Genomic DNA, 12128 nt, shown 5'->3' on the forward strand with positions numbered 1-12128 from the left:
TGGTGAGATCCCATTGCTTGGGTCCCACAAGTACCCAGTCCAGCCCCAGGCCCCCATGAGCCTCTCTCACCAGTGGGCAGTCCTCGCAGGTGGTCTGCCTGCACTCCAGCTTGAATCCGGAGATGACCCCCGCCTGGATGGTGCAGAGGCAGGTGGTACACAGGTCAACCATCAGACTCCTCCCGGGCTGGAACCAAAGGGACCAGGGTCAGGCCTCCTGGCACCCCGACCCCCCCAGCCCTCCACTGCCCTCAGTCCCGTGAGCCGTCTGCCTTAGGCATGGGGGCCCAGCTGTCCAAAGCTGCCAGGATCCATCACCCTGATTCTCCTCCTGTCCTGAGAGGTCTGCTCCCTCCCTCCCCGCCCCCCACCTCAAGGATGGCATGGTAAGAGTGAAGGCTTTCCCGGCAGAGAGGGAGCTGGGGCAGAGGGAGAGGGGCAGATCAAAGCGTGCACAGAAGAAATGCTCGAGTGCCTGGGGCCGGGATGTGAGCGCTAGAAGGCGGGGCCCAGGCCCTGGAGAGGTAGGGGTTCCACTCCAGGATGCCTGGGAAGCTCTGGAGGAAAGGAAAGTGTGGGTGGGGCAGGCCTCCCTGGTTCCTTTCACTTGCACTTTAGAATGACACCCTTCCCACAGCACCCCATCCCTGCCCCCCAGGCGCCCTGGAGGAGAAGGCAGCAGCTCACCCCAATGATGGTGCCGTTGAGCACACAGGCCTGCACAGGCTCTGGGGAGAGACAGGCACAGGGCATGAGTTTGCAGAGTACAGCTGGTGAAGATCCACGACCCGGCTGCTCCTCCCAGGCTGGGCCTCCCTACTCCACCTGCCGGTCCTTCTCCCCACCCAACGCCAGGCTCTGTGGGTCCTCCTGCCAGAGCCCATGTGGCCACAGTGACCCCTGGCCCACTGAGGAAGGGCAGCTGCCTGCTCCCCACCATCCAGCCCACAGGGAGAAGTTCCTGGAGTCCTCGAGGGGAGGGCACTTGTTTAAGTGATTCACATCCAAGAGGTGAGTGGGAGAATGTTTGGGCTTGTCAAAGAAAGAAATTCTACTCTGGGAACTTGAAGTCCCAAGATAAAATCACACAAAGAATTCAGGACAGGTGGTGGCGAGAGTTGTTTGCTGTTGCTGCTGCTGTTGGTTGTTTGGCTGGTTGGTTGGTTGGTTGGTTGATTATGCGGTTAGTTGGTTGATTGTGTGGTTTGTTGGTTAGTTGGTTGACTGGTTGGTTGGTTGATTGGTTTGTTTGTTTATTTGGTTGGTTGGTGGGTTGGTGGGGTTAGGGGATGGGCAGTTGGAATACCTTTTCCAGCCGAATGATTGAGAAGGAGTCTCTAGAATTAGAGAAGCCTGGGTCCAATCCCAGTTCTACCACTCACTAACTCACAAGAGCAAAGGGGGGTATAACGGTACCCACCTCATGGGATTGTCATAAGGACGACATGAGACAAGGTACAAAACCAGCACTGACACAGTGACGACCTTCAGGAAATTGTCCCATTTCCCTCATCTTATTTGCTTTCTCCCCAAAGCGCTAGGAACGGATGGAAAGATTTGATCCTCCCCATTTCCCTGAGCTGCTCAAAAGGCAAGGATTCAGGGGCCTTAGAGGAAAGAGAGGCGTGAAGGCGGGGCTGGTGGCACATCTTACCGCAGCGACAGGTGGGGCAACAGCCCGAGGTCTGACAGCTCAGCTGGAAGCCCGAGGGGCAGGTGGGGACGCTCAGTTGGGGGCAGGAGACATTCCTCTGTTGCACGAAGACCTCCTCCTGGACTCGGACACACTCGTAGATGAGGCAGGGGTTCTCGGGAGAGGCCCAGTGAGAGCCAACCTGTGGTCGGAGCACCCGAGTTGATCAGGGGGCCCAGGTCCCGCCGGGAGTGGGCGGCCCCCTCAGGAGCTGGTGTGGGTCCTGGAGGTGAGCCCGGCTCAACGGCTAAGCCCTGCCCACAGGGTGAGGCCCACAGAGGGAGGGACAGTGCATCCAGGTCCTTCAGTGAGTCCGGGTCAGAGTCCCCCTGACCAAGGTCCTAGCTCAGAGTCCCGTGTGCTCCCAAGACAGAGTCTTGAGCCCCTGGAGGAAGCACCTGGGGACACCTGAGGATGCTCCCTCCACCTTTGGCTCGGCTGGGAGCTGAGTGCCCAGGAACGGCTGCATGCGGAGACAGCGGAGGGGGGATGTGGAGGGAAACTCAGCCCAGCACCCAGCCTCGCGCTGCTTCCCTCTGGTACAGGGAGCCGGTGAGAGCCAGGGATGCTGGCCTCTGACCCTCGGCCCTGCAATCTGCCCTGAGCTTCCAGGCTGCACACGGGTGGCCTGTCCCCAAGGGCACCACGGTCAAGGAGCACTGAGTGTCCAGAACATGGTTCAGAAAGTCCCTGCGGAGGTTCTGCCTGGACAACGCGTGACCGTGAGCACGGTCTGTGTGAGCCAGCTCCCAGACACACAAGCGGGGGCAGCCGGCCGGCCCACTCCAGGCCCAGCGACGTCTCTTGGCCCCTGTTCCCTTTCTTCTCCTTCCAGAAGAGAAGCAGAAAGTGCCACACACTGCAGCCTCTCTCCTGACCGCCCTTCTGACTCACCCTGACCAAACCTTCCCGCTGCGGGCCACACCCCACTCCGATCACTTACCCGCCGAGCTTTGGGCGCATCAAGAGGGCCTGTCCCTACCCACCCCTGCTGGTCCCCCCAGAGCCACTGCCGACCCGCAAGTCTTGTAGGTAAGATGGAGACTTGAATTGGGAAGGGAAACTCTTTTGTGAACACTGATGGGGGTCAGGGCTGAGGGAGCCCTGGAGGCAGATGAGAGGCCAGGGGCGGGGTGGGGGGGGGGCGGGGAGGACGACACTGAGCCTCACAGGGACCAGCTGGCAGCCCCAGCCGGGATGGCGCAGCCTCTGGCCCTGGGGAGGGGGTGCAAGGCCAGCCTGATTCCAGGATGGGGTGGGGGGCAAAACGGCTACAAGCGTGGAGAGGAGGGACACAGCGGGGATATCCACAGGTGACCAGAATTAGAAGAGGGAGGCGGGAAGCCCTGTGGGAAACTCAGTGTGTCACCACCGAGGAGGAGGAGACTGGTGGGCCGGGGCATGTTCAGGGCAGGACAGGTAACCCTTTGCCCTCCTCCTAAACAGAGTGTGTTTTGGTCTCACTGGAGGACTCAGAAGGGGAAGGTCCCTAGGCGCCCCTCACCCCCTCCCAGCATCCACGTTCTGAGGACTCCAGGGCTTAGCACCCCTCCACTTCATCCTGATCAATCAGAGTAAAAGGACTGTTAGCATCCTAGCATCTGGGCTAAGACCGACTCCCGGGGAGGGATCCTCTGTGCTTCAGAAAATGGCTTTATGAGCATCCACAGTCAGAGTGAGAGCCTCTGGGCCACGAAGGAGAAGCTACCCTGCTCTGTTTCAGGGGAGGGGATCTGGGGGTGGGGGGCTGGGCAGGAGAAGACAAGGGTGGGGAGATGGGGGCTGCCAACACGCTCAGGGGCTACAGCCAGAGCTGCAGAAGGGGGCTCGGGAGCCCTGGGAACAGAAATGTAGTTTGCTTCTCTGGGTTACATATTTCTCCAACAGAAACCAGTGAAACGGTCAGAGGACGCCGCCTGGGCCGGTGTGGCATGAGCAGTATTTGCCGCCTGTGCGGCGTGGCAGGGTGCCAGGCCCACAACACAGCCCTGCACCACCCATCAGGGGAAGCAGGTCCTCAGCTTCACAGGTTAAACAGGAGAACATGACCCCCACCCTCAGGCGTGCACAGAACTCAGAGGGAGGGAACTGGGCTTCTCCCAAAATCCACACAATGGGAGGTCTGGGGCAACTTTAACTAGTTCCCTGGGAGCAAGGTAATCCCAGCCGACATCTGGATAAACCAACAGCCGCATTAAACTCTCTGTGGGGAAAGCAAAAGGCAGGGAATGAGCTTCTACTCTACGGACGAAACCAAGGGCAGCACTGGACCCCAGATGGACGAGCGGGCTGGTGAGGCCCCCGCCCTCCTTCCCACCCACCCTGGCCCAGACCTACACTCTTCCAGTAGGACTGGGAGTCTCCCCGAGGGGAGCCGGTCACCACCTCGCAGGCTGACGGCAGGCACGTTCCACAGCACTCGCCTTCGTGCAGAACGTAAGTGAAGCCCTGAAAACACACAAAGGGCGGGGCGTCAGCACAGGCCGGCAGCAAAGACACAGGCGTTCTGGTCCACTCGGCAGGTGTACGGAGCCCTGGGGCTTGCAGGCGGACAGCTGGACCGGATGTTTTCATCTCTGCCCTCCACCAGCCCCTCGGTCATGCTAAGTGGTCAGGAAGCATCACCCACTGAGTCACTATGGGTCTTACACCAGCCGAAGAGACACAACCCTGCCCTCTGCAAACTTCCGCTTAAGAAGAGCCGGTCCATGGGAGTATTAAAGATGCTCAGAGTTCACTCAGAAGCAGCCAGCTGCCCTGATGTTTATCACGGCCCAAATCTAGGGCCCCCCACTGACTGGGGGAGAACATTCCAGAAGCCTGGAGTCCCGGCTCTGCCCTAACAGGGCTAATTACCTGCCCAACATGAGTGCCTTGACCCCAGGACCTCTCAGCAATGTGCAGAGCTGGGCTTCCCCAGGTAGTCACTTGACATTTACCTAGCAGTTTATGGGGCACAGAGAGACGAGACCCACTTTCCCCAGAAAGCCTGCCAGGGAGGCCAGCATCCTGCAAGTCTGAAGTCTGCCAGCCCATCCCTCCTCTTGGAGGTCCTCCAATCTGGCCAAAGCATCGGGAACTTGGATTGAAACCCTCCAATGAAAACTCTGAAGCGATGTACAAAGAACAGACAAAACAATGACGCATGAGGCTGTCCCAGGGGCCGAGGGGCAAGAACCCGGGCCTGTGCAGCACCTCGGAGAGAAGGACGAGCTGCAGCCGCAGCCGTGCGGGATGGGGGTGGGTACCACACCTGCTCGGCTCCCCAAGAGCACTCACAAGCAGGGCCCAGTCAGAGGACGCACTCAACGCTCGGTATCACCCCAGGTGGTGCCTCTCCCGGGGGAACGCGAGGACCCCAGAGACCTGGCTCAACTTGCAGCATCTCCATGGGACCTACTTACACCCCGACCTGCGTCACAGCGGCGCCCAGTGAACTGTCCTCAGTCCTTGATCAGCGGAGATCTAGTTAGTTATCGTGCACCTATGACGTACTAGGTGCTCTGGAGGCGCCAACAAATTAGGATGATACACTCGACACGCCCTCCGCTACAAGGCAGGATACACAAAATGGCACAAAAGAAACAGACACGAGGGAGCCTAGAACAGAGACATCGATGCCTTCAGGGATCTAGAGTCACTCTTGGGCACCCTCTCAGGGTGCTGAGTGGTCTGGATTTGTGCATACTCTACGTTTTCTGCTGCCTCCACCCACCACGGGCAAATACACTGCGGGTTATGGATGACCCAGGCTGGATGCCTGGTTCCCACAGCCCTACCTGCTTCTCATGCTCAGGTGCTCCCGGCCACGCCCCCAGGTTCTGGGGCTGCCGACTTTGCAAGATTCCCCTCCACAGTTTCCTCCCGCACAACCAGGGCTCATCCTGTATTTTCATCTCTGTTTCTTTTCCTGTACTCCTCCAAACCCTCTAGCTTATATCTGTCCAAAATAGACATCTCAGACCTTTCTCCCTACCCTCTTCTCTATCCTGTTTTCACTGGTTTCCCAATTAAGAGTGGAACTGAGTAGATCTGATATCCACCCAAGCTGGAAACAGATGCCACTGGAAAGTAACTTCCTCCCTGATTTAACAGCACAATTGCCACAGCTGAGATGGAGGTGGAGGCCTGGAGCACTGGCCCCTGTCTTTTGGCCGGGTCGTTCTGGCCCTCACACCACCCGTGTTGCCAGCTGTACCAGCCTAAGAGCAGGGGCCCCGGCCTAGGAGTCAGGACACGCACGTGTCTGCTGGCTTCAGATGAGGCTCAGTGCAGTGGCCAACTTCATTCCCTGTGCTGATCCTCTGCTTTCTAACAAGTGGGAAGAACAGCCCTGCCTCCTCTTCCTTCTGGAGGGGTATCACGAGGATGAATAAAACATAATGGACTGCATGTAGTCGCTCAGAACACAGTTCCTGAAGCTACAAATTAGTCTGACTCTGGGGTCTAGGGGTCATAAGCCTTCAAAGAAAAACTCCTCTGAGGTTTATAGAAAGGAGCAGGAATTCCTCTTGCTGTCAACGTGGAAGCAAGGCCATAGTACACCTATGAAATTCTTTGGGATACCACCAATGCCCTTTGCTTATCTTACATCACGTTTCTGATGTGACGCGTAGAGGATTAATTATGGAGATGGTAGGGGAAAGCGTATTTCTGCAGACAGTGGCTTATAAAGGAAGAATCAGAGGGTGATGGTGGTAGTGTTCTTTTTTTGTTTTGTCACAGCCTAGACAGCAAATGAATTCAGGTAAGTGAGCCTAAATGCCTCTGGAGTCTGACCAGAGCTGATACTGCCCTCTTCGAAGAACGAAGCCTGAGGCCATTCACTGAAGCTCCCACTTCAACACACTATACAGACCAAAGCCCAGCCTCCCCTCAGCTGTAAGTAAACCTCAGTGCTTCCTTCTCCCAGAAGGTGTGAACATTCTGTCTCTAAGACAGGCCACTCGCCACCCTAAAGCCATCATCCGGTCCAGAGTTCGGGACGTTGTGCCCCCTGCACTCATTCCTGACCTTGGGACCCACAATCTTCCTGAACCGCCTCCATCGCCTTGGCCTCTAGACAGCCAGGCTCACACCCCGTGCCCTGCATTCTCCCCAGCAGTTCAGGGACCAGAGTGGGGACTGGACAGAGGACCCAGTCCATGGGCCGAGCTGAGCCCATCCATTTTCTTCTTGAGAAGTGCACCTCTGGAGCACACAAATTGAACAGGTCTGATTGGAGGGGGCTAACCCTGGACCTGAAAAGCCACACTGAGTTGAAGCCAGGTTCCATAAAGCCACGTGCAAATGAAGCTTCTGAGAAAGCGAAACGTCCTCCCAGGCCCACAGTGAGGAGCCGGACGGATGGGCAGAGAGAAGCGGAGACAGGGGCTCACGGGACAAACGGAGAGAAAAGTGGTACAACCACGGGGCCCACCTGCATGCCCTGCACTTCGTTTCTGAGTGATCCCTGGCTTTCCTATAATTCCCCTTTTTATTTTTTATTTATTTTTAAAATGTATTTATTTATTTTATTTTTGGCTGCGTTGGGTCTTCGTTGCTGCGCGCGGGCTTTCTCTAGTTGCGGCGCGCAGGCTTCTCTAGTTGTGGAGCACGGGCTCTAGGTGCGCGGGCTTTAGTAGTTGTGGCGCACAGGCTCAGTAGTTGTGGCTCGTGGGCTCTAGAGCGCAGGCTCAGTAGTTGTGGTGCGTGGGCTTAGTTGCTCCGCGGCATGTGGGATCTTCCAGGACCAGGGCTCGAACCCGCGTCCCCTGCGTTGGCAGGTGGATTCTTAACCACTGCGCCACCAGGGAAGTGCCCTCCCCCGCTTTTTATTTTAGCTAGCTTGAGTGGATTCCATTCTTTGCAATCAAAACCCCCTACCAAAACACAGAACATATTGGGTGCCAATTTTATGAAAACAACCTCTACACAGCACTCTCTTTAGTTGACAGCAAGTTGTTCCCACTGCCTCCCATGGCCTGTGGGAGGAGATGGACACCGATGGGTTTCCAGAGCTTAGTGTTCCCCAGAGGCGCACCTGGATACCACGGCATCACCCTCTCCCAAGGGGGCCCGGCAGCCCCGCTCCCCCTCAGCACGAGCAAAGCAGGTAGAGCGCAGGTGAGCTGAACAGACCACCCCATTTCCGGATTCACTCTCAGGCCCCCCCTCCGTCACCAAACCACACACACTTCCGGAAACAAGCACCAGGAGCCTGCTCTTCCCCACTGCTACAAAAGCACCACTAGCCACGCGCACTTGCCTGCCCTGGCTCCTCTTCTTTTATCATTACTTTCTACTGATAACAGTGCAGTGATAATAGTCATGTAACTGGGCAGGACCCTATGGGGTCTTCCCGGGACAGGCCTCCCCCGTGCCCTCTGCTTTAGCTCCTCTCTGAAGGACCTCGTAACAGTATTTGATGCACATTTCCTGAGTTGTTTTGCAGATGTGAAAAACCCCCACCAAAGGGAAGATGTTAAGTACCGGATGACCGTGAGCGCGTAGCCCCAGGCCTCCTGGAGCCCAAGGACTGATCATGTGAACCCCTGTGACACCGCCCTGTTACCTCACCATCAGCCAATCAGAGAACTGTGCACAAGCGGATCACATACCCTGCGACCCCCGCTCCCTCACCTGGCTCTTACAAAAGGCTTTGCTGAAACCCTTCTGGGAGCTCAGGGGCTTTTTAGAGCACGAGCCACCCGTCCCCTTGCATGGCCCTGCAATAAACCTTTCTCTGCGCCAAACTCCGACATTTGGGTTCGGCCTCACGGTGCATCGGGCACGTGAACTTGCGCTAACAATAACAGCATTAAACCAGCAAACGGAATTGAACCCACAATTCCCCCGCGGACTGTGGTTCCCTTTTTCTAGAGTCTGATCAGTCTTCAGTGTGCAAGAATAAAGCTCCCCAAGCACACAGGAGGCTTAGGGGCAGGCCTCCACAAGAAGAATCAAAAACTGGACTGGGGGTTTCCAACCCCCAAATTATACCTCAAATTATAAACATGGCTCAACTTCTGTACCTCAAATGATATACCTGGTCTGAAAAATCACCAACCTGTGTAGAAACACTACAGTACACTGACACAGGGACCATCTCAGAAAATTCAGGACATATGTCTGTACTAGGTGTAGGCTAAGGAGATGTCTGAAAAGGGAAGAGATAGATAGAGAAAAAAATCAAGCCCTGTTTTCTAGGCAGTTAATCCACATCTCTGCTTAGACCAACTTCCCAGCCCTGTGGACTCAAGACCGCACAGCAGACATGACTATCAGCCAAGAACTCATCACAGAAGGATGACACAGCAATCCTTTCCTCATGCTTCTTTCCTTTACCCAGCCCCACTCCCCTCCTTGCCCCTCCCCTCTGGTCTTGAACCAGAGGTTCCTAAAGGGGCTTTCTGGCCTATTCCTGGGACCCCCTCCCCTACTTCCCTCCCCTATTCCTCCCCTTACCGGCCGGCAGCTGTCTCCACAGGGCTTCTGAGAGCACTGGGCCACACGCAGGCCCATCACGGCATCCTCCAGGTCGGTGCAGGTGCACACGTCACAGCCCTCCTCCCAGAACTGGCCCACAGGGTAGATGGTGCCTTGGTGGACACACACCTGGAGACACAAGGTTTCCAAGAGTGAACTGACTCAGTTCATCTGAACAAGAAGTGAGTAAGCATCTACGCCGTGTTGGAAGCTACTCTAGGTGCTGAGACTACAGCAATAAATGAAAGCAACATAGTCTCTGCCCACACGAAGGGATGCTTACATAGTACAGTTTGCCCTCTTCCCTCCCCTGCCCACCTGCCTTAGGAAGGTCCACCCTGGGAGTGGTTCCTTTTGAGTCCTTCGAGGCCCTCAAGTGGGGATATAACACACTGGCCGCCTTGACCCACTATCAGTGCTGCCTTAACTGCATTTAACTCCTTCCTGTGTCACACGGAAAGCTGCACCCTAATTCTCAGACTGTGAAAAGGAATAAAGCAGATCTCCATATACTGACAGAGGATAATTCCACTATAAATTGTTAGATGAAAAAATACACATTCAAAACAGAATTTATAATATGCTACCCTTTTGGTGAGAAATAGGAAGCAATATAAATTTATAAAATTTGCTTATATTTTCAAAAAGAAAAATAGATGGATACACCAATGAAAATGATAAATTATGAAGGGAGAGAAGGAAAAGGTAGGGAAAGTGAGGGTAGAGGTAAGATTTCTGGGAGTGCATCTTGTTTTATAATTTAGGTTTTAGAATCATTCATGTGTTTAGAATCATCTATGGCACCCAGCCACGCTCAGAACATGGTAGCGTCTCTATAAGTACCTCCTGAGCTAATTAGATTTAGGCTGAGATGGAATGCTGATGCCCCTTCACTGGGCCACACAGCACTCGTGTGGGCAGGAAGGCAAGTCTTCCACAAGGAGCATGTGTCTGGCCATTGTCCCAGCTGGAGCCGAGCAGCCCCTACCTTATCAGGGAGGCAGGTGGTGGTGGTGCAGCCGCAGTCATTGGTGACGGTGGAGGCCAGGTACCCCAGTGGGCAGGTCACCGCCGAGCTGGTACAGTTGCAAACACACTTATACTCATCACAGCACTGGGTCTTCTGAAGGACTGGCATCCGGTGTGGGGGGCAGGAGGGTGGGGACCCCCTTGGGCATTCCTCCTTCCTGCAGGCTGAGGGGCAGCACGAGGTGATGCCCCGGTCCTGCCACACTGAGCGCTGCACTCAGCCTGGGTTCCTAAGCATTCAGCTACTATATAAGTTCCCAGGGAACTCTAGCCCCAGAATATTAAGTCAGAAACACACGTGAGCCCAGCTCAGGAGCTGAGGGATAGTCAACCATACCAAAAAGTGGTTAGTCTGCAGAAAAATAAGAACACTAACCCAAAGGAGAAATATGAAGCTATTTTAATGGAGAAGCTAAGGCTGCTGGGTGTCTACTCCACCACCTTCCCAGGCACATCTGGAAGGGGTGGGGTCCCTCCAGCTGCAGATACTCAGAGATGACTGGCGTAGAATCTCTAAGACCCAGAGAGCCCTGGGCACATAGGTACTGGTTAGCATTTTTATAAGCTGGTAGCTTATGAGATCCTATCCCCAACCTCAGTACCTGGAATAATAAATGACCTACAGTTTTAGGTCCTCCAACAATGATGAATGAAAAATGACAGCAATCTTGTCAAATCCACAATGCTCTTTTATCACTGCCAACTCCCATCCCATGCCTTTGCCTGTTCCCAGCTTCCTGCAGATACAATGTGTTCTCCCACCCTCGAGGGCTTTCATCTCAGAACTCTAGTGAGATTCTCAGTCAACAGGACGAGAAGTGGGTATTGACTTAAAGTGGGTATTCTCAGTAACTAAATACAGAATTCAACTGTCTTTAGTCCAACCCTATGCTTAAATTGTAGTATTTAGAAATTAAATACATAAACATACAGAGGAAGAAAAATCTATATAAATTTATTTGGGAATAAGATCCAGTGATTTGAACAAACCAAGGGTACATTCCTTCCCCTCCATGGCTTATGGGAGGGTGGGAGAAAATAAAGATTAGATCTGGAGGCTTCTTCATCTCAGGTCCAAATGCCACCTAATAAGCCCCAAAGGGGGGTGCCTGCAGCTGTGTCCACACCCCGTTCCCCATCGTAGCCTGTGGCTGGGAGGAGTCTTAGGGGATTCAGTCCACGTGTGACCTTGACCCCTCTGTTCTAGACACACCCCAAGCCCAGACTCAGCTCACTAGAATACAGGACGCCTTCCCAGACCAGGGGACAGTGACCGCACCGCCCCGTCCTCACCCACGGAGGGAGAACTTACAGCAGGTGAAGTTGGGTCTGCACTCGCCGGGGTTGGTCAGTGTAGGCTGGAGACCACCTTCGCAGTGAGGCACCGGGGGCAGGTCACAGCTCACCAGGTCACACACTGAGGGCCCAGAGAGAGACGTGCACTCAGAATTCAGCGAGGCTACTCTTGTGCTAGTGAGTGGCTCCCTACACTACATTCCTACTCACGCAGACCTTTACTGTTTCACATACGCGATGATGGTGAGATGAAGGTAGAGCTAGAGATGGAGACAGAGGAAAAGATACAGGAAGATGAAAAGATAGGGGAAGAGATGGAGATAGAGATGGAGACAGAGGAAAAGATACAGGAAGATGAAAAGATAGGGGAAGAGATGGAGATAGAGATGGAGACAGAGGAAAAGATACAGGAAGATGAAAAGATAGGGGAAGAGATGGAGATAGAGATGGAGACAGAGGAAAAGATACAGGAAGATGAAAAGATAGGGGAAGAGATGGAGATAGAGATGGAGATACACGGACAGGGAGGGGGCGGGGGGAGGTGATGATAGATACACAGACAGATAGACAGATAAATAGATAGATATATGATAGATACACAGATAGATACATAGATAGGTAGAGAGATAGGAAGATAGATAGA

At 54.5% G+C, this 12128-nt stretch overlaps 1 protein-coding gene across 1 annotated transcript in view; it reads right to left on the reverse strand.

The window, feature by feature from the left end:
• VWF (von Willebrand factor) overlaps positions 1-12128 on the reverse strand; it is a 198747-nt gene that overhangs the window by 12101 nt on the left and 174518 nt on the right. Inside the window, exons 50-56 of the mRNA XM_068561367.1 lie at positions 11502-11606; positions 10149-10354; positions 9140-9289; positions 4031-4141; positions 1655-1835; positions 688-728; positions 71-187 (exon numbers count right to left, since the gene is read on the reverse strand). Of these exons, the coding sequence (XP_068417468.1) occupies positions 71-187; positions 688-728; positions 1655-1835; positions 4031-4141; positions 9140-9289; positions 10149-10354; positions 11502-11606 (911 nt within the window). The remainder of the gene's footprint in view (positions 1-70; positions 188-687; positions 729-1654; positions 1836-4030; positions 4142-9139; positions 9290-10148; positions 10355-11501; positions 11607-12128) is intronic.

This window comes from Eschrichtius robustus, chromosome 13 (assembly GCF_028021215.1).
Source record: "Eschrichtius robustus isolate mEscRob2 chromosome 13, mEscRob2.pri, whole genome shotgun sequence".
In the NCBI taxonomy this organism is placed as follows: Eukaryota; Metazoa; Chordata; class Mammalia; order Artiodactyla; family Eschrichtiidae; genus Eschrichtius; species Eschrichtius robustus.